The 27,869-nt window shown below is 53.1% G+C and overlaps 1 protein-coding gene across 11 annotated transcripts in view; it reads left to right on the top strand.

Annotated features, from left to right (window-relative positions):
* Positions 1–27,869, top strand: part of PML (PML nuclear body scaffold) — a 47,455-nt gene extending 19,586 nt beyond the window's left edge. Inside the window, exons 3-9 of one of the 11 annotated variants that reach the window (XR_014243354.1) lie at positions 568–1,148; positions 2,685–2,755; positions 8,577–8,696; positions 9,112–9,212; positions 10,835–10,887; positions 19,584–19,734; positions 20,812–20,932. Coding sequence is in view for 9 of the 11 variants with exons in the window: in XM_082387683.1 (XP_082243809.1) it covers positions 568–1,148; positions 2,685–2,755; positions 8,577–8,696; positions 9,112–9,370; positions 10,835–10,962; positions 19,584–19,734; positions 20,807–21,591 (2,095 nt within the window). In the remaining 2 variants the exon portion in view is untranslated. Of the gene's footprint in view, positions 1–567; positions 1,149–2,684; positions 2,756–8,576; positions 8,697–9,111; positions 9,371–10,834; positions 10,963–11,458; positions 12,755–19,583; positions 19,735–20,806 lie in introns of those variants that run through there. The other 10 variants (XR_014243355.1, XM_082387686.1, XM_082387687.1 and 7 more) reach the window with 10 other exon arrangements.

Consider the following 27,869-nt stretch of genomic DNA (forward strand, 5'->3'; position numbering starts at 1 on the left):
TTTTTAAGAACATCAACCTGCCCAAAACTGTGGTAGATATTTGAGCCAATTATTTAAACTCTGAATGTCTTGGTTTCTTTATCTGTGAAATGAGGATAACAGTAATTCTCCCTTAAGAAACTCTACGGAGGATTAAGTGGAATGAAATGTATCAAGTCCTTAGAATTCTGCTAGCAGCAGCGTAGTCTGGATATTTACGTAAAGCTGTTTGAATAGAGAGAGGTGTGAAGGATGCACCCAGGGAGCTCACCTGGTTGCCTCCGAGGTGGGGAAAGGAAATTCAGAAACGCTGGGAAGAGATGATTAACATTCTTGTTGTACGTCTTGGCGTTGTTTCACGGATGGAGGCTAGCTATTATTACTTTAGTAACTTTTGATGTTCTAATACGTTTTATTGGTAGTTTGGATACTATCACCATAGCCACAAACACTGAATTGAGAAAAGCACGAACGTAGAAACATACCATGATTCAAAGTTTTGTAATTTTTGAAGAGGAATTTAATAACGAATATAAAGAGAAAAAAAGCAGGCGAGCCCTAAATCAGGCCAGCCTTATGTGTCCGCAGCATCTACTGCCGAGGCTGCTCCAAGCCGCTGTGCTGCTCGTGTGCGCTCCTGGATACGGGCCACAGCGAGCTCAAGTGCGACATCGGGACGGAGATCCAGCAGCGGCAGGAGGAGCTGGACGTCATGACCCAGAACCTGCAGGAGCAGGACCGCACCTTTGGCGCGAAGCAGGCGGAAATTAGCTCGGCCATCAGCCAGCTGGACCGCATGCGCGCGGCCACCGAGGAGCTGATCCGCACGCACATGCGCCAGGCGGTGGAGCGCGTGCTGGAGGTGGAGCGCCAACTGCTGGAGGAGGTGAATGCACAGTACCAGCGCGATTACGAAGAGAAAGCGGGCCAACTGGGCCGCCTGGATGCTGTGCTGCAGCGCATCCGCATGGGCAGCGTGCTTGTGCAGAGGATGAAGCTCTATGCTTCCGACCAGGAGGTGCTGGACATGCACGGCTTCCTGCGCAAGGCACTCCACCAGCTGCGCCAGGAGGAGCCCCAGAGCCTGCGAGCTGCCGTGCGCACGGACAGCTTCGATGAATTAAAGGTGCGCCTGCAGGATCTCGTCTCTTGTATCACCCAGGGCACAGGTAAGCCACCCTCATGGCTGCCCTGTTTACCGTTTAAGGGCTTGGGCCTTGCCGCTGCCCCTTGGGAAAGGCGGGGTAGAGAAGATCAGTTCCGTATGACAGAAAAGGAAACTGGGGGTGGGGGGGGGGGTTATTAAGTCTCTTGGGTTTGATCACATCATAGGTTACAGGGTGCAGGATAAATCTGGGGGAGAGGAGGCACTGACACGAGGCTGCAGCCACCCAGAGGGGTCACGTTTGACTGATTAACAAGGCCCTATGGATTAGCTGCGATCTTGTGACACTAGAGGAAGTTAAGAAACGACAAAGCTGAGAACCAGACCCTGTATCATTTTAGCCCCAGAGGGACCAACCTCTTCAGGAGGTTCTCTTAAGCCACCTGTGTCCAGCAACAGAGAATTAACTGGAACATGAGGTATGGGCAGAGGGGCTGAAAACCACTCCCCCCATCCCCCTGTGGTTGGGTGCTTACCCAGAACCATGCTAGGGCTCAGTGGAGGAGATCTTTTTCCCCTGGGATGGCCCGCCATCTGGACCAACTGCCAACCTTTATGGGCCCTGCCTTGTACTGGGCACTTGGGAAGTATGGAGACAGCACACCAGTTCCTGACCTGGAGTTCTCCAGTCCAACTGGGAGACAAGGTTGGGGCACATTACATAGCTGGAGAATGAGACAGTGCTTGGCTCTGCAATACAAATCCAGGAGTTGCAGCACCTTTATAGGAGCTGGAGATATCAGGGGGGTTCCAAGAGACACAGGGGGTGCACAAGAGGGCCTCCAGGGTGGGGAGGCTTTAATGGCTCTTTGACAAAATCTCTAGGCTGGACTCTTGAGTTCTGGTCAGCTGGTGTGAGGATGCCCTTACTGGGTAAGGGGAGGGAGGCTACAGAATCCGAAGGTTCTCAGGTAGGTGCCAGTGATGGAGACCTTGCTTACTCCTGCCCTTGGAGATAGTGGACGTGGGCTCATAAAAGTGCAGTACTAGAGTGGGCATGCAGTTGTGCCTTCTCCACCTAGGTGGTGACTGTTACCCCATGTACAGGAAATGACCTGCGTAGAGTTTAAGCAGCTTGCCTTGGGTGTTGTAACCGGGCAGTGGCAGAGAAAGGAGTTATTTTTTTCTGAAGCATGAGAGATTTAGATTTAATAAAAACAGGGTGCAGGTCAGAAGAGTATCACGGAGCTCTCACTATGCAGAGAAATCAGTGAGCAGTAACGGTGTTAGGATTGTCCATGCTTTGCCTTGGTGATAGCCCCAAGATGGAGAGAGCTGTGCTTGGGGTTTGGAGCCAAAGGCAAGCACTCTCTAGTGCTACCTCTCTCTTCCTTCTGGCTGAGTTCATGCCCATTGCAGTCAGGGAGCTTTCTTTCCAATTACAGCCCCTCCATGGAGCTGCCCCAGTGCTGCCAGAGGCCCTGGAGAATGGGTCTCCAGGAAAAGCAACGGGGATGTTTCCTTTGTCACTGTCCCGAGACAGGATGCTTCTCACCAGGGATGTCTCTGACTTGCCTGTGACCTTCTCTGTGTTCTCCAGATGCAGCTCTTTCCAGGAGAGCCAGCCCAGAAGCTGCCCGCACACCCAGAGACACTTTTGACGTTGACCTGGTGAGATGGGCTTGAGGTCTGAAGGGGAGGTGGTATGTCCTGCCGGTCAGGTGGGTTGGGAGTTCCCCTGTGTAAGGAAGGAAACTGAGTCTTGCTCTCCCTGTGTCTACAGGCAGTAGAGGAGGAAGAGCACCTGAGAGAGGGACAGCAAGGACCTGGACTGGGGCCTTCAGTGGGAGGGAACAAAGGAAGGGCTGGCTGCCTGGCTCTGGGCTCCCAAATGCCAAAGTGTAGCTCTTGATGGGTTCAGGAGGGGTTAGGCCCAGGGATGGATAGGAGATAAAGGAGGTGGTCGCTGGTAGGCAGGCCCTTGATAGATGTGGCAGATGACCCTCCCCTCTGTGTGCCCCACCCCAGGTATGTGGACCTTCCCCTCGTCTCCCCCCACACATGGATCTTGGAGACAAATGAAGAATGGGGCCAGGAGTCAGACAGTGATCACAGTAGCCTGGGTTCCATCGGTGTGATTTCAGGGCCAGCAGAGTTCCAAGAACCATAGTTTTCAGGGTTGGGAAGTGCCCACACTCCCTCTAATGTTGGCATCACCTCTGCAGCACCCCTGACCTGTGGCTGTCCAGCTATCATGCACACCCTCCAGGGACAGAAAGCTCCCTCATTCTTGAGGCAGCCACTCCCATCTCTGGACTGCTCTGACTTAGAGTGCGTCCCTGGGTGGAAATGCAACGGCATCCCTTTAATCTGTCCTCTTGGGTGCTTGCATGCATGGCTCCTCTCTGCCAGGATAAGCTTCTTCAGTTTCTTCTTGGACCGGGCATCTGGTCTGCTCCCCATCCTGGTCATCCAGGTGTACGTGCCTATTGAGGGTCTGGGCCCAGGACTGACTAGTCCTCCATGGAAAGCAGGTCTTATGGTGAGGGTGATCAGCCTTTCTAGCTTTGCCATGGCATGGCCTACAGGAGAGAGAGATTGCTGTAGGCTGAGGCAATCAGGAGAGGCTTCCTGTTAGGAGGCAGAACTTAGGATCTGAGAGTTTCAAAGCTAGGAGAGATCTTGGATTCTAACCTTCTCTTGTACAGAGGATGAAGCTAAGGCTCCCAGAGAGGGTGTGACTTAACCTGAGGCCACACAGCAAGCTAGGGGCAGGACTTGAAGCCACTTCCTAACGGCCTTGGGTACTGCATTCCCATATACCCATATACAAAAGTAAAAAACACCAGGGGGGAACCTCCCCGGTGGTCCAGTGGTAAAGACTCCACACTTCCACTACAGGGGGTGCAAGTTCAATCCCTGGTTGGGGAACTAAGATTGCATGTGCCTCACAGCACACCCTAAAATAATAAATAAATAAAAATAAAATAAGATGGCGCATTAAAAAAAAAAAACAATAAAAATAAATAAATAAATAAAACAAAACAAAAATCATTAAAAAAAAAAATAAAACAAAAAAACACCAGGGGAGTTCTCTGGTGATCTAGTGGTTAGGATTCCAGGCTTTCACTACCGTGGCCTGGGTTCAACATCCCGCAAGCCACATGGTGCAGCCAAAAAAAAAAAAAAGTTAAAAAAGGACATTTTAGCCCATTTTTTTTTAACATGAAAAAACACATTTTATTGCACCTAAGTTATAAGAAAATAAAATTTCTAAGTGAATCAAACCATAGACACAATCCCTTTAAAGGTCGTTTTCCTCCATCATGTCAGGTTGTTACATAACTAAAATTAACCAACTTGAATCTGATTGTTTTAAATCAGATTATAAATAAAACAAACAAAAAAATAAACTGGAGGAGGGAAAAAAAGATCACCTAGGATACAGTGTTAAACCACTTTCACAGTTCAGCTTGAGTTGTGGCTCTTGGAGAATGAGGCAAACCATTTGACTTTTTCATGCATTTTGCTTGTTTGCGTGTGACGCCTTTACTACAAAAACTGGATAGTTTCTGCTTTGTCAGTTACTCAGAGCAATAAAACTGTAACAGTTGTTTTCAACTGTTTCAACTTAGTGTAAAACAGTAAGACTGACCAGCAACTTTATTTTAATTTTGTTTTATATATTTTTAAAATATTTTTTTAGTTTTTTTATGTATGTTCATCCATTCACCACAACCCTCAAAAAGAAAAGTTTCTCTGCAGAACAGGCAGCAACAGCTCTGTTCCAAGGAATGTGTTTTAATTTTTGCCCAGATAAAAGAAAATAAGCTTTGCACACACTCTCAATTCTTTACTTGCAGGCATACTTCACTCCTTATTTTCTGAAACTCTCCCATTCAAAGCCTGTTAGAGGCACAGATGGTTCAAGTTTCAGTTAGCCCATTTTTTGGATAAACAATACAATCACATGGTCAGAAATAAAAACCTAAAAGTAATAATGTCTCTCTCCCACCTTGTCCCCTGTCTGTCCAGTTCTTATACCCATATTCCTATCTTTATTAATTTTTACATATCCTTCCAAAATTTTTTTATGTAATTACAAGCAAATATGACTATATATATTTGCTTTCCTTTTTTTTTTTTTTTTGTACAAAAGTAGCACAGTATCACATATACATAGTATTGTGCCCTAGGCATAATAGTATTTGGGAATTCTTACCTTATCAGTAGACAGGGAGCTTCCTGATGCCTTTTTGCATCTGCACAGTGGTCCATTAAGTGGATGTAGCATGGTTTATTTTTAGCTGACTCCTTGGCTGTTTAGGTTGTTTGGGCATTACAAACAGTGCTAGAATGAAAAATGTCCCCAAAGAAATCATATGAATGATAGTTGAAAGTGCCCTGGGTCCACAGATTGCGCTGTCTTCCAGGTGCCAGTTGCTGGTTAATGAACAGCAAGAGAGCCCGTACTCCCTTGTGTGAATAAGGTCTAGGCATTTTGCCAGGTCTTGTCTTGTGACCTCTCACTACCAACTACTAAGCAGTTTGAACTTGGAGCCTCAGAAGAATCCTCTTCCTGCAAAGTCTCTTGCTTTCACTTTGGTAATAGGCTTGGGGGTGAGGGTGGATGGAGCTGGGGAATGGAAGTGGGTCACACACCATGCGTGCAAAGGACAGGTGTGGCCGCTTGAGGGTGGCAGGCATGGTCTGGTTGTGCCAGAAGAAAGGCAACTCTTGGACCCACGTTCCTGCCTTAGGAGGCAGGAACTGGGCTTCTAGGGCCAACACTCATCCCTCTTGAAACTGCTGGTGTACTTTCATCGCCACCCTGTGCCTGTAGGCGGAGAGGATGAAAAACACCAACAGGCTTAACTAGGAGCACTTGGGTGGGATATTGGCTCGGACATTTTCCCTCCTCCATTTCTCACAGGCTCTTTTTGCAATGACGTCACAATACAATGGAAAAAAAATAAATTGCTTTAAAACTATAAAACAACTATAAATCAGTCATCATGATTTTTTTTCTTTACTGAGCCCTCATGTGTGTCCCCTGCTTCACTAACATTGCAAGGGGTGTCAGGGAGGTTGGGACAGAGGTGGAGAGGAGCCCAGCCCTGTCTTGGGGGAGTTCACAGCCCAGGTGGAAAGAGGTTCTCTTACATGCCAGCAGTTTGCAGAGACACACATGAAGGATAGACCAGGACCTTTTCAACTCTTTCATTTTTAATGGTAATCAAATACATACAACATAAAATTTGCCTAGAAGTGGAATTGCTGGATCATATACTAATTCTGTTTTTAATTTTTGAGGAACCACCATAGAGTTTTCCATAGTGGCTGCGTCTTATTCTGCGTTACCACCGACAGTGCACAGCGGTTCCAATTTCTCTACATTTCTCATTCACACTTTTTTTAAAAATAGTGGCCATCTTAATGAATGTGAAGTGGTTTAAACTTTTTTGACCACAACCCACTGTAAAAAATATATTTTACATCTAACCTACAGGGTATACACATGCACATACCTGTAGCTAAAACAGAAGTTTTGCAAAACAAATTATGCTTGTAAACATGGGAGCTACTCTAATTTTCTGTTCTGTACTATTCTATGTAATACAAAAAAATGCTAGTCATGACATTGCTTTCATGATCCACTCGTGGGTCACAACTGTAGTTTGCAGAACACTGGCACAGAGAGTTCTGTGGAGATTGTGTACTTTCCCTAGAGGCCTGGGAGAATATGACCTGGGAGATCATCCCCTCGCCCCTTCCCACACACAGGTGCGCTCTCTGATCCAGCTCTCCTCCCTTTCTGTAAAGATGTTGAGAAAAAGAAACCCGGGAAGCAAGGAGGAGGGAAGGAAATCAGTCCATTATAGCCAATGATTTGGGAGCCCACATTTCACATGAAAGCACTCGATACCAAGAAGAGCCCCACCTCAGGGTCCCGGTCCCCAGCACATGGCCTGTCGTGCGGGGCTTTCCCTGCCTTTCCCAGCCTGGGCTCGGCCAGGTAATCCCTGCTGTTCACCCCGTGAGGGTGGGCCTTACCACGTCCCCCACCACACGGGAGGGACAGAGCTTGTCCTGAGGAAAGCACATCCCTGGCCTCATCCTCTTACAGCCCAGTGCCTGGCTTTTCTCTGCTCAACCCAGAGCCCCCTCCAGCTGTGTGGGAATCCCCTTCCTTCACTGGGTGGACGGACTGCAGGCTCCTGATGGATGGTCATCCACTGAGCAAACAGGGGGTGTGAGGTGCCAAGGGGTCAGGACTGCAGGCAGGAGTGGCAGGCCAGGGCCCCTGGATTGAGCCCCGGAGTCTGGGCCTCCCCTTGCGGAGGGACACTCTCCACGTCACCCACTTGGTTTCAGCAAAAGGTCCAGCTTATTCTTCAGTGTCACACGGTAGAGAAAGATGGTGCAGAGGGATGTTAAAGGATACAGTGGGTGCAGGAAGGGAACTTGCATTTCGAAAACACGATTCAAGCCCTGGTCCAGGCCCTTATTAGGTATGTGACCTTAGGAAATCACTTCACCTCTTTGTGCCTCGGTTTCCTTCTCTGTAGATTGGCAATAATCGTAATATAGTACCATCCTCTTTTTTTAAACTATAATTTTATTGTAAAATTCACATAAGAAAATTCACCATTTTAACTATTTTAAAGTGTACAATCCAGTGACGCTTAGTACACTCACAGTCTGGTACAACCATCCCACCTCTAGTTCCAGAGTACTTTCATTACTCCAAAAGGAAACCCGGTACCCATGAAGCAGTCACTCCTCACTTCCCCTCCCCCATCCCCTGGCAACCACCAATCTGCTGTCTCTGTGCATTGGCACTTCTGAATATTTCATATAAGGAATCATACAGTATGTATTCTTCTGTGGCTGGCTTTTCACTTAGCCTGATGTGTTCAGGGTTCATCCACGTTGTGTGTGTCAGAACTTCATTCCTTTTTATGGCTGGATAATATTCCCCTGAATGGCTGTCCCACATTTTGTTTATCCATTCATCAGCTGATGGACATTTGGGTTGTTTCCACCTTTTGGCTATTGTGAACAGGTGACAGGAGGCCAGTGTCAGCTCAGTGGAAGGATTTCCTCCCTGCTATGACTTTGCAGCCGGAGATGAACTGCTTCCATTAGTAGTGAGCACTTTGTCCCTGGAGTTGTCTAGGCTGGGCCTAGTTGTCAAGCGAACCTTGAGTTGTTGGGCAGTGTGATCCCTGAGGTCATCTTGCAGCCCCGTTAGGATGCACAGGCATTGAAGTGGTCCCTGGATGCCAGCACCTCAGGGTCACAAGGGGGTGAAGTCATGGAAGCTGTGGGGAGGACTTCTGGTCCCCAGTAGGCTCTGGGCTTTGGACTGGGCAGCCTGCACCTGTTTCTGGGTGAGGCCTTGGGGACTGGGCTGACCCCAGGCCTGGGGACCTGGCCCTGGTCCTGCTGCCTGGTCATTTCTGACTACCCTCATTTCCTGACTTTGCAGCCAGAGGAGGCGCAGAGGGCCCAGGTGCAGGTCCCAGGATTGGCTGTGGTACAGCCGGTGCCAGGGGCACACCCTGTGCCAGTGTACGCCTACTCCATCAAAGACCCCTCCTGCAGAGAGGTAAGGTTCTCCCCCGCCCTCCCCTCCCCTTCCCTTCCGAGGGCCCAGATCCTCCTAGGCGGTAAGAGGTGGAGCTGAAGTGAGAATCCAGACCTCAATAGGCACCTACTACCTACTCTACGCTCTCCCTGCTCTTGGTTGCCCTGCCAGGAAGCTCCTCTCCAAGCGTGAGCCCCTCCCAGGGCAGTCAGAGGCCAGCAGAGGTCGGTGGTCAGTGGTCACCAGCAGGGCCAGTGTGCATGCTGACCTGGGAGGGCATCCTGTATAGAGAGGTGTGATCTGCATGGCAGATAGCAGAGGGAAGAGCAGGAGCAAAGGGCACGGGGGGCACAGGTTCCTGCCACCCAGGTCTGGTCTCTGCCCGCTGCCCCAGTGGGAAGCCCCTGACCCTACCCTGTGACTCCCCGCTGCACAGGAGGTCTCCAACACAGCCACACCACAGAAGAGGAAGTCCTGCCAGACCGAGTGCCCCAGGAAGGTCATCAAGATGGAGTCTGAGGAGGAGAAAGAGTCAAGGTTGGCTCGGAGCTCCCCCGAGCAGCCCAGGCCCAGCACCTCCAAGGCAGTCTCGCCACCCCACCTGGACAGGGCCCCCAGCCCCAAGAGCCCCGTCATGGGAAATGAGACCTTCCTGCCCGAGAGCAACCATGCGACCAGCGACCCTGGGGAGGCAGGTAGGGAGGTGGGTGGGCAGCAGAGGCTGAGGCCTGCACGCTGTCCTCCAGGGGCTGGGTGGGACCCCTCTTCTGCATCCTGACCCTACCCACGGAGCCCAAAGCCAACAGCATTCCCTGTGTGTCCTGCCCTCAGCTGCCAGCAAACGGGGAAGGGAAAGCCCAGGGTTGGTCTGGGGGGTGTGAGTGGATAGTTTAGCCTGTGCTCTGCTGGGATGCCAGTGTGACGAGCGTGACGGGCCAAAGACCACATCTCCTTAGTTCCTTCCCCTAACACACTGTTCACACTCGTACAGAACCCAGCACTGTGCCTCTGCACGGGGTGGGTCTCCCCAAGAAATGTTTGTTGGTGGGTGCCTGGCATGTGCCCAGAGAGGACTTGAGTAAAGTCCACATCCATCGGTTCCCAAATTTTTCTGCCACCTGCCTAAGGTACCTCGTTTGTCCTAGATACCTTTTACGGCCCCTGCCAGGGAGGGAGTCTTTTCACGTGAGTTGAGGTCAACCCATAGAATTCTGGAATGTTCAAGACAGTTCTTCCTGGATCTGTTTTACCCAGAGTCCAGCTTTATTTTCATTCTAGGTCCCACACTGACCCCTGTCCCTGGTCACACTGAACCCCGACCCTGGTCACACACTCAGCCCTGACTGATAATCCTTGCTCACAAATACTATTGTAATCAGAAGGTTTTGATTAACCTAGATAAAGTATCCTTTTTTAAAATTAATTAATTAAGTTGTTTATTTATTTATTGGCTGCGTTGGGTCTTTGTTGCTGTGCGCGGGCTTTCTCTAGTTGCGGTGGGCGGGGGCTACTCTTCCTTCTGGTGCACGGGCTTCCCATTGCAGTGGCTCCTCTTGTTGTGGAGCACGGGCTCTAGGCGTGTGGGCTTCAGTAATTGTGGCATGCGGGCTCAGTAGCTGTGGTTCGTGGGCTCTAGAGCGCAGGCTCAGTAGTTGTGGCGCACGGGCTTAGTTGCTCTAGGGCATGTGGGATCTTCCCGGACCAGGGCTCGAACCCGTGTCCCCTGCATCGGCAGGCGGATTCTTAACCACTGCGCCACCAGGGAAGCCCGATAAAGTATCTTTTAACTCAAACATCTCGTGGCTCACGGAGCTGAGAAGTGGAATAAACCAGTGTGCTGCTTTAGGACGGCAAAAGGTTCCAAACCAGGTGGTGCTTGTCACGCCCCCTCCACAGGTAGTAAATTCTGAATCACTCCAGGGCCAACAGCTGAATTAAGTGTTCACAGGCGAGGCACAGTAGGCAGTGATGGAAAGCCACCTTGAATAACCCCTCTGCACAAGCAGATCCACACGCTGAACGTTCACATCCTCCCTTGCAGGGCACACGTCACCCACCCGGTCCACTGGCCTGCAAGGATCCCCACGGGAGAACACCCTGGGCCCCATCCACGGGCACCCCTGGCAGGCCCTAACATTGTCTCCCCTACCCCATTTCAGAGGAGCGCGTCGTGGTGATCAGCAGCTCGGAAGACTCAGATGCCGAAAACTCGGTGAGTGGCTCAGAAGTTCGGCCTAGGACTCCTGCCTCCCCCCATTCCAGGTCCCAGGGGGCACAGCCACAGCAGGTGACTCTCAGACTCGCCTTGCGCCTGGGGAATTTACCAGCGAGGCAGTGAGTCCTGAGCTGTCCAGAGGATAGTCTCCAAATGCCAGCTGTGGTCTGGATCACCCCGACCCTCCCTCCATACCAGGGCAGGAGCCTTCAGTAATCATATGTACTCTTCTGAAAAGCTGGGAGAGGGCTTCCTTCCAGAGCTCTGTCTCATTTCTGGACTAGCCAATGCCTGTGTCTGGAGCTTCCTTATGCATTTTCTGCCCTCTTAAGTCCTCGGTGAGGAGGGTGGACAAGCGTTCATTCCCTGGTTAATGGCAGCTGTTGAGGGCTCTCTGGGGGTGTGAGGGCACAGGGCAGCCCCGTGCAGGGCCCAAACAAGCACATGGTGACTCCATGTAAGAAGAACTTCTTTAAAGCCATCCCACAATGGAACAAGTGACCTTACGGGTTGTGACCCTTCTGTCCCTGGAGGTTTGTTAATGGAGGCTGGGCTGTCACCTGTCCAGGGGCAAAAGGGATCGGAATAGAGTGGAAGGTTGGACTGGGTGGCCCCTGAGGTCCCTTCCAGCCCTCAGTCTGAGGTTCTGTGTTGGAAAGCGTGTGGAGCCCACGGAGACCGTCGCACCTCCCTCCTCGCCAGCCCACCCCCCGCCGAGAGCTCACCGAGCATCCCAGCCCTGCCGGGCCTCTCGTCTGCCCCGTGGCACATGCCGACCCCCGGCTTGGCCTCCCCACCATCCTGCCGAGCAAGCTGCCGTCCCTGATGCCGAGTGTCCCGGACAGCCTGCCGCTCACCAGGAGCAAGCTGCCATCCACCGTGGGATCAACTTCCTATCACGCAGAGCACAAAGAAACCCGCGCCTTCGCCACATCTTACGCCTGCCCCTCAGAGTGTATTGTGCCCCCATGTGGACTTGTTCTCCCTCCCAAGGGCCGGTCCAGGCCACCACCCCGGCCACCACCGGGACTCCCAGCCAACCTGCCAATCCCCAGGAGTGTCCCGCCCACCTCCAAAGGGCCAGCGGCCAACCCCGCCGGGCGGGACAGGCAGCACGATCCCGCGGGCGCTCCCTCCGCAGCTCCCCGCGTGTGGCCCAGTGGCTCAACAACTTCTTTGCCCTTCCTCTCTCTGTGGCTCCCCAGCTTGATGCCTCTCTTAGGGGGGGGCTCGGGGGAGGCAGAGCACCCCAGACTCTTGGAGCAGGAGTCTCCCCTGGGGACTCTGGCAGAGACCCCATGGAGAATCCCCAAGTCCAGGTCCCACTGGAAGTCCCTCCAGAAGCATTCCCACCACCCCACCCTCCAAAGAGGCCTCCCACCAGCACGGGTCCCCCGCAGACAAGCCTCTGAGAGCCCCAAGTGCCTCCCTCCTCTGCAGCCCTGACCCTGGTCACCTTCCTCTTGTAACCTTGTGGCCAACACACGCCCTCTGCTCCCCGGGCCCCCTCCACCCTGCTGCCCAGCCCACGCACCTAAAGGCCCTACACACAGTTGGCATCCAATACATCATCAGAGAGTGAACCAGGGAATGAATGGCTCCATGGACCTCTGGGCAAAGAGACCTGTCCTCCCCAGCCAGGGGGGCGTGACTGAGATTCAGGCCCTTGTTCCTCACATCCTCGGGCCTCTTTGCCCAAGACAAGGAAGCTTCTCACACCCTTTGCACCGCCCACTGCCCCATCCCCCCACCCCAAGCCTTCCCACTGGGCCTCTGCCAGGATGTAAGCCCACGAGGGCAGGGACTGTGTCGCTCCCAGGCCCTGGCAGGTGCGGCTGCTCAATAAATACTTGTTGAACGATCACCCTTGCAAACCCTTCTTCCATGACCATCAGATTCCCTGCTGGGCTTAGCTCTTCCCTGCAGGTGGTTTTTGTCTCCTCCCTGCACTGACGCTTGGTTCACCTGTGAGGCTGCTATGTCCCTCTTTCCCCCACATCAGAGGTGGGAGGTGGGGTCCAGGCCCTCTGTGCCTCCTGTTTGGGTCCCACCGTCTGGCAAGATCCCCTGTGCCTTTGAGGTTCGGGCTCTCCAGATGAACCCCACTTTCCCCAGCTCATCTCAGACATCCTCCTGCCTCCCCCCACGTAGGAAGACTGCCTCCTAGGTTTCCTCTCCCCACGCAGGTCCAGCCTTCCTGGGTGACTTCAATATCCACCACCCTGGTCTCTCCTCGCCTTGACCTTTCAGGGTTCTTTGCCCCATTCCCCTGCAGCCGCCAACCCCATCCCCCATGCCCCCTCCCCCCAGACCTCACCATCACTGAGAACTTTCCATCTCTAAACTGTCCCACGCAGACTCTGACCACAGCCGTCTGCTCCTTGAGCTCTCAATCCGTTCCTTCCAGGACCTCTGCCCTCTCCCTTCCAGCTCCTTCTGCCTCTGCCTCTGCCTTCTGCCCACCAGCCAGCAAGGTCCCCCATTTCAGCCAACCTTTCAACAGGATCTCAGTGCCCTGCCTCCCCCACCCCCGGCCTCCTGGTAGCCTGCCCTCCAAAGACAGCCCTGGAAGGATTCAGTAGCGTTCCCCTGCTCCACGCCGCCACCTGGAGGCCAACTTGGCGATGGAGAAAAGTCAAGGCCAGGAAAGCTACAAATGATTGTCTCCTGGGCTCCCTGGCCTCCTGCCTCAGCATGCCCCTCTGCTCTCCACGGCCCCTCGCTGCACCTCCACTTCCCTAGCTCTGGTCCCTCATCCCCGCCCCCCTCGCTCTTGCCAGGTGGCCGCACCTTCTGCCCTCGGAGGATGACAGGTGGCATGGGAGCAGCCCCCATCTCGCTCTCTGATGACAGATTGACCCGACCAGGTTACATCCTTCCCCCGTTCCTTCTGTTAGGGTGGTGGGGATGGCCACCTCCCTCTAGGACTCACTCCCCCTCTTCCTGGCCGCGCCCTCCTGTCTCCTTGGGAGCCTACTGCATCTCCCCATCCTCATTTGTGTCTTCAAACACATCCTATGGGCTACAGCTAGGCACCCTGAAGAAAGTCTTTCCTATCTCGGCAACCCCCCACCCCAGACCTTCACCCCCTTGGTGCTCCTTCCTCACCCCACTCCCCTGCCCTTCCCCACCATGCCAGTGAGCCCTGCCACCAGCGCCAAGGTAACCTCCATGCCTCCAAGTCCAGTGGTCATCTTCAGTCCTAACTCCCCAAAAGACTCTGCATCCTTTGGGTTCAGGACACTTCCTCCTGGAGCTCTGGCTGCTCCTCCCCACTCCCCCTTCAGCTCTCTTTGTTCTTTTAACCGTTGTTCTCCAGCTTAGGTCCAGGCCTTCTTCTCTTTCTAGTCTGTGTACTCCCCCCATGATCTCAGCCACACCCACGGCTTCACTATGGGCTCCTGCCCGCCGGACCAGTAGAGCCAATGGCGTCCTGACGGCTCCACTCGGATGCCCCATAGAAGCCTCAAACTCACCTCTCCGCCTCTCCTCCCAGTAAGTTGCACCATCTGCCTAGTTACAGAAGCCATAGACCCCAGAGCTGCCCAGGACTCCCGCTATGCTTTTTATTATTCCTCACAGCCAATCACTTTTTGAGTCTTTCCATGTTCTAAATTCCTCTGAAATCTGGACACTTCTTTCTATCCCACAATCTTGATAAAATTAAAACAAGACTAACCTTGGGTAGCGACAGAAGCCTGGGAAGGAAAGAGCGAGAAAAGGATTGGAACGCCCTTAGTCTTGCCAGACTTCATGAGTGTCAGGTGGAGGCACTGAAACCAGCAATATTTTGGGGGTGGGGAGGGACAGGGGGTGGTTAGTCTAGGGCTCAGCTGTCAGCAAGGAGCCACTGGATGTTATCTGAGGTTGATCAACTCAGGAAGGAGAAGCACATTTCAGGTTATGAAGAATTAGACGATTAGAAGCAGCTGCTCACCTTTGGAGAGCAGGTCTGGAGGCAAAAGAGCCAGAGGATCACTGCCTTTGTGTAGGGGTTCTTCCGACAAGTTTTTCAAATTAACCATTACACGAGTCCGAAACTTGTTGGAAAAAAAAAAATGTAAAAAGAACACAAATTAGATCCCCCTAAGTAGGTGCATCTCTCACCCACCTTCCATACCCCCTTCCAGATCCCTGGTGTTCCCAGAGTTCCTTGGAGGAAGGGAGCAGGGCAACATTTGCAGGGTGCTCCAGACTCCCCTGTCCTCCCCTCTCTGCAGCCTTTAACCTGCCAGTGTGTGAGAGTTGTAGAATACTGGTCTGCTAAGATGCTGCGTTTCCAAGTGTACCAGGGTGTGTAGGCCCCCTGCTCGGGCTGCAGCTGTGTCAGTGGCTGGAATCGAGACGTCAGGGGGGTCGGTTCTGGCACAGACCTGGCGTGGTGGGCAGGGCTGCTGGGGAGAGGCTGCCTGGGCAGCAGGGGTGTTCTGTAGGAGACCCCACCCCTGCTGGGAGAGGCACTGGGGCTGTAGTCTTGGGGTTCAGGGGCGAGACACAGGTCTGATGCTGGAGACCTGGAGTGAGGACTGTGCTTAAAAATGAGGTAGGTCAGACACATGTCTGCTGCGGGCCCCGTGTTAACGGATCCGAAGCTGAAAAAGATAGATGCTCTCATCCACTCTTCAGACAGAAGACTCACCCCAGTGCCCGATAGCAGCAGGACCAAGTGGAATCAGGAGGAGGCCTAGCCGAGGGGGCAGCCCCTGGCAGAAGTGGCAGTGGTGACCGGCAGTGGAAGGGAGGCCTGTGGGAGCAGCTGATCCAGGGGAGGGACCGTGATGCTGGTGAGTGTGCGTATCAGAAAAAGAAACAGGTGCTCAGCTGAGAAGATGGGAGCCGTGTTCTCCGATGGGCAGCAGCAGCCTGCAGAGGGGCCAGAGCAGTGGGCAGAGGGCAGTAGGGGCCACAGGCTGGCTAATGGGATCGTTTAGGTTAACAGGTAACATGTGAAGTATCTCTGGGGCCTTCAGGCTTCGCAAGAGCTGTGGTTTTGTGTCTGCAAAATACAGCGGTGCGTGCCTTGCCACACTGATCCCAGCTGTTGCTTAAGCTCGGGTGCTAAGAAAGTTCCTCAGGAGCTGGGGACTCTTGATTAGTATTAATGTCAGATACTAGATAGGTATCTTCAGGTGAGGATGTTGAATATCAAAGAGTTTGGCTCCTGTCTGATTTGCTGATGCCCAAACGTGGAATAAATCAGTAATTAGGACAGTGGTTGCCAATCCTGGCTGTACACTGGTGTCACTTGGGGGGTTTTACCAAGGACAGATTCCTGGGTCCCACCCCCAGAGATTCTAACTGACTTGGTCTGGGGTGCAGCCTGGACATCAAGATTTTTTTAAGCTGCTTATGCACAACCAAGGCAGAGACTCACTAAATTGGGGGAGTCAATTGCACATTTGTGTCAGAGAAATGCTGCCCATTTGTATACGTATCAGCCTTCAGCAGAGGTGAGGTGTACATTGCTGGGATATGATCCAGGTGCGGAGGGGAAATACTGGATCTTCCCAGCTAAACCTCCTAGACTTCTGGAAGGTGATGTCAACCCAGCTGCTTCCTATGAGCACCTTGGACTGGCCATTACACCTGCTGTGTTGAGTTGGGATGTGATTGATCTGCTAAGTTGACTGTGATGAAGATAAGTGAAATAGAGCTCATGAACCTGATTACCTGTGTGTCCTAGTTGCCCGTGTATCCCGAAAAAAAATCCCAGATCCCACGTGGCTCAGTCTGAACACAGTTTTGCAGTCAAAGAAACACAGTCCATTAACCAAGTGTCCAGTATTTACTCACATCTTTCAAAGACTATTACAGGGGATCCAACTCATAACTCACAGCAGCACTCCTTAAATCCTCCACCACTTCACCCTAGCCCTCATCATCTCCCACTCCCTGGTCCCTCAAAGCCTTATCCCACTTTTCACTTTGAGTCCTCACACATGGGCTCTGGTCTCTTTCCCGCTCCAGTTCCTTCTGTTGCCATTCCTTTCCCTTCCAAGCAAATCTCAGCTTTTTCCAATGAAAGGCCCTCTCCTAGATTCTTGGGTTCTGGTCTCTGCCACTCTCCCTCTCTATCCCCCACTCCCCATTATCCTGATTGTGGAATAAGGTCGGGAAATGGCAGTCTTGGGGTGTGGAACAGGGGCAGAAAATGAGCAGGGCCAGAAAGACATCCTGCACTGGAGCCTCTATGTGCTGATTCTGTTAACTCTGGGTCTTTAAAAAAGTCTTTTTTAATTGTGTCAGTACTTCCCAGCTGTACTGCTGGGATTTACGGCAGGGAGGGGGAATTGCGTTTACAGCTGGCTGGAGTTCAGTGGGAGGCACTCCAGTGAGACCAGTCCCATGGGGTAGCCATACTTTATGGAAGTTCCCAAGGACAAGAGGAATCTGGGAGGAAGAGGAGTCACGGCTGGAAGATTCAGCCCTCCCTCCCCTGACAACTCAGCGGAAAGGGGTGTCCTTTTATTAAGGGAGCCAGCAGGTCTTCAATAAGTTCAGGATGAAGGATATTTCCATGACTATAAAAGAGAAAATGACCCCAGGACCATGGGAAGCTCTTAAAAAATGAGGTTCTCATGGCTATCATAAATGACCCTGGTATAAAGATGGGGGAGTTAGCTCAAGGATGCAGCTGTGCTGCTTGCCAGGGAACTCAACCCTTGGAAGAGAATATCTGAAGAGAAGACTCTGGCCCTACAGCCTGAAGAGACAGTACCAGAAGACAGATGGAAGCACCCTGGGCCACTGCAAGGGCTTCTGCAGTTTGGAGCAAAGAGAAGAAGAAAGAAGGAAAAGCCCAGCGTACTGTGTCGGTGGGTGGCAGAGAGGACTCGGCCAAGGGGACAGCTCTTCAGCTGAAGCCCAGGGGAGGCCATAGCAAGGGGAGTCCAGCTCTTTCCACCAGCCCAAGTGTGAGAGCACCCCTGCCTTGTGATCAGAACAGGCACCGGAAGATTGGAGATAGAAAACAACTTGATTCTCCCATGGGGGAAGAAGGCAGCGTCTCCTGTCTACAGGCTAGCAACTTTAAGGAAGACTCCTGGAGAAGGCTCCTTATAGGGAGGCAAGGGAGCCGTGACAGCGAGACAGAGACTCAGAGCAAGACAGGCCAAATGGATGTATGGCCAAATCGAGAATACAGATATGCAAGGCATATCTTTTGTCAAATTAGGGCCTCAGGTATAAAGTCCCAGAACTCACAGGCTGCTGTAAACAAAACCAGCTCTAGATGGACTCAGAGTGAATGTCTGTTTCTATCAGTGACTAGGAGGAAGTTGGTGAGCCTGGGGTAGGGCTATGAAAGGCAAATACAGATCAGCCCCTCTCAGGAAGCACATTTTAATTGTGATTAGTAAAGACTTTGCTCTTGGCTGATGTTTTGGTAAAACAAATGTTTCACCTGGAGGGTGGAAAGGCTTAAGAAAGTATGCTAATTCTGCCCCAGACCAGGGATGTTAGCCAGAGGCCAGAGTTCAGGGAGGCCTCCGATGGCCCCAGGTGAGGCCGACTCCATCAGCCACCAGGGACAGTCCCGAAGGGGGAAAGATCGAGGCCTGCTCTGGACTCTGTCCCAGCAGTGCCCCCAGCCGGCCCTGTGACATTGGCCATGTCCCTCCCGGTGTCTGATTAGTGTCCACAGGTGGCATTCACAGGAGGTTCTGAGCAGACCACCAAAGACTGAACGTCTGGGGCTTTGGCAGGTGTGCAAATGATAAGCAATTAACTCTACATTACAAAAGACTCCACCTCTCTCTTTAGCCCCAGCCCCAGGGTTTAAACTCTTATAGCCAGAGCTCTTCCCCACCCCCAAGGCATTTCAACAGTGTTCTTGCCTTGGCGCGGGAGAGAACAGACCCTCAGGTGCCAGCCTTGGAGGAGGCCTGGCCTCCGGCTTCCCTAAGCACCATCTCCTGGACGCCAAACCTGGGGAGCCTTCTCTCCACTGTTCTCACAGCCAGGCTCTGTGTGTCCCCCTAGATGTGGCTGGCGTCCCAGAGGCCCAGCAGCCCTCCCCTCTCCTTTGTGCAGGACACTGGGACCTCAGCTCGCTTGGGGGACAGGAAAAGCCAGGCACCTTGCCCCTTCCAGAGAAACACCTGAGGTTCGAGATGAGCCTCCTTCCCCGTCCCAGGTTTATGATGTTTGTTCTGAGTCTGCTCAGAGAGACGAAGTCAGGAGCAGACACGTCGGGCCCTGCCAGCCTCGGCACTGGCACCTTCCCTGATCCTCCACGCCCAGCCCTGCTCACCCGTGCGCACACTCACCCACACAGTATCACACTTACACACACACTTGTGTCAACACAGGTCCACAATCCCACACCCCTCGTTCACACCCAGATGCACACACACACGATATTTGCATTCATTCCCACACATTTTTCACGCACACTCACACTTGCCCGCGTGATCTCATCCTACTCACGCACTAATGCACATGCCCTGGTTCACACGCACAACCCTCACACATGCACGTACACATCCATTCATGCTCTCGCTTGGAGACCCATCTTCCCTTTCCCAGTAACATGCCCTCCCTCAGGTGCACACAGATGCCCCTACGATACCCACGTGCTTGAGTCCCCCCTGCCACACTCATGCACGCCTGCTCACGGGCACGGGCTCACGTTGCCACCGCGCTCCCTCTCACCCCACGCAGACCCCTGACCTGTTGGTTTTTCTGTGTTGCAGTCCTCCCGAGAGCTGGCCGACAGCAGCAGCGAGTCCAGTGACCTCCAGCTGGAGGGCCCCAGTTCCCTCGGGGTCCTGGACGAGAACCTGGAGGACTCCCGAGCAGAAGACAGGCCCCTGGTTTTCTTTGACCTCAAGATTGACAACGAAAGTGGGTTCTCCAATGGCCACCCCCCACCCCTTTCTAGCTTAGTCCCTGAGTCCCCAGGCTAAGTGCAGATAGAGCGATCTACGAGTCCGGGAGAGCCCTGATCTCTGGCCGATGGCTGCAGCCAGAGAGTGGGCAGAGCACTGGGCCTCCCAGGTATTTGAACTTGGTTCTTTGAATAAGGATGTCTGCTTTGACCAGTGCCTAAAGGCTTAAGGCAAGAGCCTCCAGGGTTCCTGCCCACCCCACCCCCATCTTAGGGAGCCTTGGGAACACACTTCTAAACAGAAACACGATGTGAAAGTCGCTGCTGTGAGACCAGCAATCCAAGCACAGCCTTAGGCCATGACTACACATTTCTGAATACAGGGCCCATTCGTTCCATGGTAGCTGCACAGGGAGGCCAGCAGAGCCAAGGTCCCAGAGAAATATGACCCCTTCTCCCTCAACTCCACAGTGCTTGCCCTGGCCCTGCAGAAGGCCAGGCCTTGTCCTGTGGCCTGGACTCAATGTGGTGCCAGCCCAGGCAGACGGAAGCAGCAGGTGTTTCCACAGGACAGAGAAGCAGTTTGCAGACCTCACTGGAAGATTCTGGGCCATGCTCTGCATGGAGTGGACCGGGCAGGTGTGCTGTCTGACCCAGTGCTCTGACAGCTGAGGGCCTTAGCTATGTGACCGATGGGATTGGAGGCCAGGGGAAAGGGAGTGGAGGGCTAGGCAGAGACAGTGAGGGGTCTCGAGTGCAGGTGGGTGGAGGCTGGCAGAAGACAGACAGGAGGGACCCAGAGTGAAAGCGTTTGGTGAACTCGGGAAGGTGGCAGGGCAGGAGGGAGCTGGACTCCAGCAGGGGAGCAAGGGGGCGTGGAGGGCAGCCCCGCCTCCCCTTCTGAGCCCCGTCCCCATCAGAGCCAGGGTCAGGGCTGCATTTGAGGCTGATGTTTGTTTCCTGCCAGCAGGCCCCAAGGTGGGGGTCTCTGGATGGGGGGGGGGGGTCGGCAGCCCTAGAGGACCCCCTGCTCCCGGTGGTGCCCCACGGTGCCCTTGGGGCCTCACGCTGCCCTTCTCTCCTGCCCAGCCCAGAATATTAGCCAGCTGGCGGCCGTGAACCAGGAAAGCCAATTCCGCGTGATCATCCAGCCCGAGGCCTTCAACATCTACTCCAAGGCCGTCTCCCTGGAGGTGGGGCTGCAGCACTTCCTGTGCTTCCTGGGCAACATGCGCCGGCCCATCCTGGCCTGCTACAAGCTGTGGGGGCCCGGCCTCCCCTACTTCTTCCAGGCCCTGGAGAACATGAACAAGCTGGGGGAGTTCCAGAACGCCATCTCAGGCTTCCTGGCCGCCCTGCCCCTCATCCGGGAGTGCGTGCCCGGGGCCAGCAGCTTCAAACTCAAGAGTCTGGCCAAGACCTACCTGGCGAGAAACGTGAGTGAGCGCAGCGCCCTGGCAGCCGTACTGACCATGCGCGACCTGTGCCGCCTCCTCGAGGTGTCCCCGGGCCCCCAGCTGGCCCTGCACGTCCACTCCTTCAGCAGCCTGCAGTGCTTTGCGTCCCTGCAGCCCCTGGTGCGGGCGGCTGTCCTGTCCCGGGCTGAGGCCCGCCTGCTGGCCCTGCACATGGTCAACTTCAAGGAGCTGCTGACCGCACACCGCCGTGATCCGCAGGGGGGCCTGAGGAAATACAACCGCTTCCTGTGCCTACAGACCCCCTCGTTGCCCGCAAGCCAGCCTGCACTCAACCTGCAGGCTCTGGGCACCTACTTCGAAGGTCTGCTGGAAGGGCCGGCCTCAGCAGGGGCAGAAGGCATTGCTACCCCTCTGGCTGGCCACAGCTTGGCAGAAAGGGCTTCCCAGCAGAGCTGAGAGGAAGGGATGACTGGCTCAGACTCTTCTGGGGACAGAGAGGGATGGGGTCCCTGAGCCAGGCCCCGCCCATCACAGCATTCCCAGGTCCTGGTCCCCAGTTCTCCTTTGTCATTTGGTCCAGAATCAGTTTCCTTCTCTGGGACCAAATTCCTCTTCTCTAAAAAGCCCACAGAGAAGGTTCCAAGGCCAAGCAGCCACCTGCCAAGCAGCCACCGCACAGATCCCTGTGCGGCCCTGGGAGCACGGCTAAGTTAGCTCACCAGACCCCTGGCCCCTCTCCTCCAGGTGCCAGAACCAGGGAGGTCCCTGGTGGAGAAGGCCTGGCTGCTGGGCTATCGAAGTGGCCCCCGTATTGCCCCAGCCACCCGATTCCCACTCCCAAGGGTGTCCTTGACACTCCTCCCTGACCCCTGGCCATGGCCCCAGGGGGGACCTGCTGACAGCACCCACAGACACTGCCTGCAACACCAGCGGTCCCAGGGGTACCAAAGTGCCTTTCAAACCAAACCACCCCTTAGGGATTTGGGTTCTCCTAGCTTTTGCCTGCCCAGAGGCCAGCTCTGTTCACCTCCTCTCCGAAGTATTTTCACCCACAAAGGGCCTCCTCTCAGCAGAGACAGGGGCTGCTGCTTGCTGCATGCCTGTCCGTGCTTCCAGACTGTGACCCTTCCAAGCCTGCTTCCCTCCTCCTGCCCACACAGATGCCTCCCCTTAGTCGAGGCTTTGCCCTTCACGCCCTCTGCACTGCCCCCGGCCCCCAGCCCTCCTGAGGTGTGTCCTCCAACCCAGCACCGCTTTCAGTGGACTCCAGGGACCCGCAGCATTGGAATCTCCCAGCAAGCTGCTTTAGTGCATTCTCCAGACAATTCTGATGCCTGCCAAGTTTCAGAACCATTGCTCTGATAGACTGCTTCTCCAGAGAGAAGCAGTGTGGAACAGCAGAGAAGGTCCTGGCCCTGGCCCTGACTGTGTGCATTGAGCGGAACCCAGGGAAGGGCCCCTTCCTGAGCCCCCACGTCCCCACCTATAAAATGGGGTGGTTAGCCACCATGGTCCTAGAGCTCGCATCCAGCTCTGCCATTCTGGGGTTTTAGGAATGGACAGCAGGCCTCTGAGGCAGTGGTCAAGGAGGTTTTCATTCTTGAACCCTTGGTCCCAGCCCTAAGCTAAGGTCCCCAACCTTGTGGTCACACTAGAGGTCAGCAGCAGAACACAGGCAGGTCAGGCCAGTCTCATCTGACTAGCAGAACAACTGTCCCTTCCCCTCTGCCCCTCTCCCATCCCTCTTCCTTGGCCCCCTGATACTGGGATGCCTCCATGGCCTCAGCTTTCACGTGGGTGAAGGCTTTGCACCCACACCCCTGCCCCCATCCAGCGGGGGCCCTGAAGACCCACTGAGGGATCACATAGGAACGTGCCACCACGTTGAGATTGCTGGCTCTAACAGTGAACTCTGATGCATTTCAAATAAGATTCCGATTTAAAGTAGGCGCTGGCTCTGAAGCTCAGTAAAACAGGCTGGTGGGTGAGGGGAGGAGGGGGCTGGAGCCTCAGTCTGGCTGTGATGACCATCTTGGCAGCAGCAAGGCAGTGCTTGGGCCACTCCTCACAGCTTCTTCCCCTCAGCCCCACCTGGGGACTGAGCCTGCTGATTGCCAGCTCCAAGCCCAGCCTCACAATGCTTTCTACCTTCAGATGGAGTTGATCACAGGTTTTACAGCAAAGGGCTGTTCTGCCCTCTCTCCACTGTCACAGCCTCCAATAAAGATGCGAATCGTCAAAGCCTGATGCACCAATCACAGACTCTGCTCAGCCCACCCCAGGAGCCACTGAGCAGCCTCTTGCTTGGCGAAGGGGGCACTTGCTGGCATAGCTGTTCTTTGTGGGGGGGTCTTTCAGGACTTAGCAGAGCTGAGCGCCCCTTGTTGCTCAGATATGGGCCTCAAGGATAAGAACCCCCATTCCAAGTGGGCAGACCAGGGTGGGCCTGTCTGGGATCATCTCCAAAGCGGGGAGCCACCTGGAGGGAAAGAAGCACCAGCTTCAAGAATTACCCCCTAGAGGGAGTCAGGGGCCAGAGACCAGGGTCTGTAGGAACTTTACCTCTGCCCCCTGCTGGATAATCCTGTACCCTGGATGTCACAGATGGAGTTCTCATTAGTGCCTGCAGGGATTCCCCTGGCACAGGCAGTGTAGGAATTAGCACCCCCATGGCCTGGGTGACGAGCCAGGTAATGTGATTTGAGCAGTGCCACTACCCTTAGCCCCACCTACCTGTCCCAGGTGCCCAAGTTCCAGTCCTGGAGTTTTAGTCTCTCATTGCAAATCTAAATATGTCTCCTGTGCTTCATCTTTGAATTCTATCTCAGGTTTATCCATGTCAACTAACCACAAGCTTGCTGGGCTAGAAGTCAGGACACTGAGTTACAATCCTCACTTAGTTGCCTCTGACTCTAGTCTGGTGCATCAAACTCGTTGATGCTTAGGCTCTGACTCTGTAAAATGGTATAATATGGGTTGTTTTTACCTCATAGGATCTTGTGTGAACCAATGAGAAAATGTTTGTGAAAGTAGCCTTTTAATGTATGAAGAGCCACACAAATGTAAGATCTTATTTTACTGACAACAAAGATGACAGTCTTATTGCTTTATAAGTTATAGAAAAGTAAACAGATATTGGATCTTAGCCAACAAAGGACTTCGGCTTGTCTTCAAGGGAATAAAGAACAAGATCTGGCATGGAGCAGACAACTTAGTGGGGCGGGGGGTCCTGGGTCCCAGGGAGCCAGGAAGGAGAGCAGGGGAGTCTACCTTGGAGTGGTTGAGCAGTAGGTGACTTTGTGTCCCAAAAACACCCAGATGGGAGGTTTCAGCCACACAGACCTGGAGCAGACAACAGCTTTCCTGTGGCAGCCCAGCTCAGCCCTTCCCAGCCCTCCCCTACTCTCAGGCCTCTTTTTGAGGCCCAAGAGCTCAGTGACACCCCCAGGAAGGTCACTTGAAAATCTGCTTTAACCTCAACCTTGCTCTTCCTTTTAACTGCACAAAACTCAGCCGCTGCTCCAGTGCTTGGCCCTGCTGTTCCCCCACCCTGCACCCTCCCCTCATCTAGCCCTGGCCAGCCCCACCTCCACCCATGTTCCTACCCTAGACTCACTCTGACCCCTAGTGCCAACCTTGACAATTCTCCATAATTCAGAGTTGACCTTTCACCCTGCACCTCCCGCAGGCCCCGCCCCCACCCACCTCCTCTGACCTTAGGCTTGTCTCCACCTCACACCCCGGCTGCCCTATACCTAGAGGAAGGGGTCCTTTCTCACCTCTCCTCAGTCCTCACAATTAAGGGAACTACACAGCTAGTGACATGAAATGTCAAGTCAGAGAGAGTCGCACCTTGTGGATCCTGCCCAGATGGAAGGGGAGCTGAGCTAGAGCAGCTCCCAGACTCGCCAGCAGAGGGCGCTGCAGCCTCACAGGGCCTGGTGTCGAGGCTGCTGCTCTCCGCGGATGGCGAGGGGTGTGGTGTCAGATAAAGGCTCTGGGTAGCAGCAGTCTTTTCCAAAGTGCCACGCATACTTCCGGTGGTGTGGGAGATATCTTTAGGTAGATGGTGCATGGAGAAACATTTTTAACGTGTTAACCGCTTTGTATTTATTTTAACATCTATTAGAAAAAATATAGCCAGCCTCTCAACACCGTGATTTCTGGAACATGGTTGCTCAGAATGATGCTAAAATGGGATTCTTTACAGGTCTAATTTAAAGACAAATATGAAGTAACTACAAGCTCAGAAGGAACACAGGTATAGCAAAACTTGTGACTGTGGAAGTGAGGGACTTAATTTTGGGAAATACTGGGTTACCAGGGGCATTAGAGTAAGGATTAGAGCTAAGGTTAGGGCCCACGTTAGAACCGGAATAAGATGGGGTGGGGTTAGGAGTCCGGGTGAGGCCTAAGGTTAAGATTTGGGGTTATATCAAATTTAGGGTCATATTTGGTCATTAAGGTTAGGAATTGAGTTAGGAATTTAATTAGGAATGGAGTTAGATAGGGAGTTCCCTGGTGGCCTAATGGTTAGGATTCGGTGCCATCACGGCTGTGGCCTGGGTTCAATCCCTGGTCGGGGAACTAACTGAGATCCTGCAAGCCTCGTGGCATGCCCAAAATATATATTTAAAAAAAAAAAAAAAAAAGGAATGGAGTTAGAGTCACTCTTCAAGATACAGGTGTCACTTTAGCAACAGAAAAGTCCATGAAACTGTGGACAGATGGGCAAGAACTTCTGAGGAGGACCCCCTAATACAGAGCCTCAAGTGTAGTCAGACTCCCTCCCCATCCTCTTCTAGAAGCATCCAGCAGGGGTTCCACCTGAGCTCACTGAACCCTGGAGAGAGCACAATGACCCATCCCATCCAGGTGTGAAAGGCTCCTGGACAACCAGGTGAATAAAGCTCCCAGCTAACACGACTGAAAGATAACTACATGCTGGACACTCTTCTCATTCAGCACAGCTAACCTCATTTAGTCTCCCCAGACACCCTGTGCGGTTACATCATCATCCTCGTTCTGTCCAGGACGTGGGGTGAGGGTTAGGGCAGGAAGGCGGAGTACCTTGCTCCGGGTCATTAAACTTGAATGTGGCAGAGTTGGGATTTGCCCCACAGGGAGACTGTGTCTACATTGGAGCCCTCTGTGGCCCACACTGCCCAATGCGTTGCCATGCATTTGGGGGGGTGGGGGGTGGTTTTCCACTCTCTCCTTCCTGTGCCCTCCTGGTCTGTTGATCTCACATGATGCAGGGCCCAGAAAACTCACACCCCAACCTTCCGGTCCCAGTGTCCCAGAATTTGAACTTATCCTAATTCTATTTTTTTCTTTAAGGACAGTGCTTCTCCAACTTTTTTGCCCATTACTGCCCCCCTAAGGAGCCTTTTTAGGCAAATTTTTTCCTAGTCATGACTCCCCCAATGAAATTTTAGTACTGCGATTCCTTAGGATTTTCTATATACAAGATTAGGTCATCTGCAAATAGAGATCATTTTACTTCTTCCTTACACAGATGTACTGTATATCTGTTTATGTTCTGTGGTCCTTTGGAGGGTCAGAAACCACTGGAATATCTAAGGTTGTCAGTGCCCTCTCCACCCTGGACCAATTTTCATCCCCTCTGGGGCAATGTTGCCCCCGTTGAGAATGCATGATTTAGGGTAAGACCCTATCCCCAGTTATAATGCAAGTAAGAAGTGTCATGGTGGGTGTTAGCCCCTCCGTGTGGCTCAGTTCACAGGTGGGGGTGAGGTGAGAGCAGGCTACAGGGAGATGGGAGGGAACGTGGGCAGAGGTCTCTGAGGACATGCTTCCCCGGGGTGGCCTTGGTCCTAGGCTCAGTCCCAGGCCCAGGTCCAGGATGAGCCTGGGGACAGGGAGGGACAGGGGGCCGCACCATCACTTATTTTTGTCTCGGAATCCAGGTGTCAGCTCCAAACCTTTTGGACCTGAATAAAGCAAATGCCTGTGGGGACATTCTCTCTATTGAGAGAAGGGTCAAGAATTTCAACTGACTCCCCCTCTCAAAAAACAAAACAAAAAGTTTGAAAATCTCTACCCACTCCTACAAAATGCATTTGCTGCCAACAGAGGGAAAAATTCCTTCATTCTTGGCTCAGGGAACTTCCTTAAACTCAGCCCAGAAGAATTCTTTAAAGACCAGCTGCCTGGACTATGCTAAAGTCAGTTTATAAATATTATAAATATCCCAAACTTGATAGCCAAGCAGATTACAAAAGCTAGCTAGCAAACCACAGAAATTTTCCACAAAGCTATCCAGCCAAACAAGTATGATCGGAGATATTGTGAAATCCAGTGTCGCTTGTCTGATTGTCTAAAACTGAGTTCTTTGCGCAGACCGAGTTCAGAGGGCCTGGGGGTAGAATTTACCCGAGGGCTGACATTCTCCTGAAGTTCTACAGCCATAAAGCCCTGGCTTGACACCACAGTGGACTGATTCTAGAGTAAATCAGACCAACCAAAGAGGAGGCAGTGGGTGGGTGAGGCTGGGCCCACGGTGGTGGTGCCCCTGTCGAGTCTGCTTGGGGTGGGCAAGGATGCGGAGTAGTAGTTAGGATGTGGGCTTTGGAGGGACCTGGTTCAAATCCCAGCTCTGCTGTGTGACCTTGAACAAACTACTTAGCCTCTGCGGTCTCATAGGCAAACTGGGGGTGACAAAACATACTTAGAAAATTGTGAAGATTAAATGAGATACATAAAGCACTAAA

This window comes from Balaenoptera borealis (genome assembly GCF_965194805.1).
Source record: "Balaenoptera borealis genome assembly, chromosome: 3".
Taxonomy (NCBI): domain Eukaryota; kingdom Metazoa; phylum Chordata; class Mammalia; order Artiodactyla; family Balaenopteridae; genus Balaenoptera; species Balaenoptera borealis.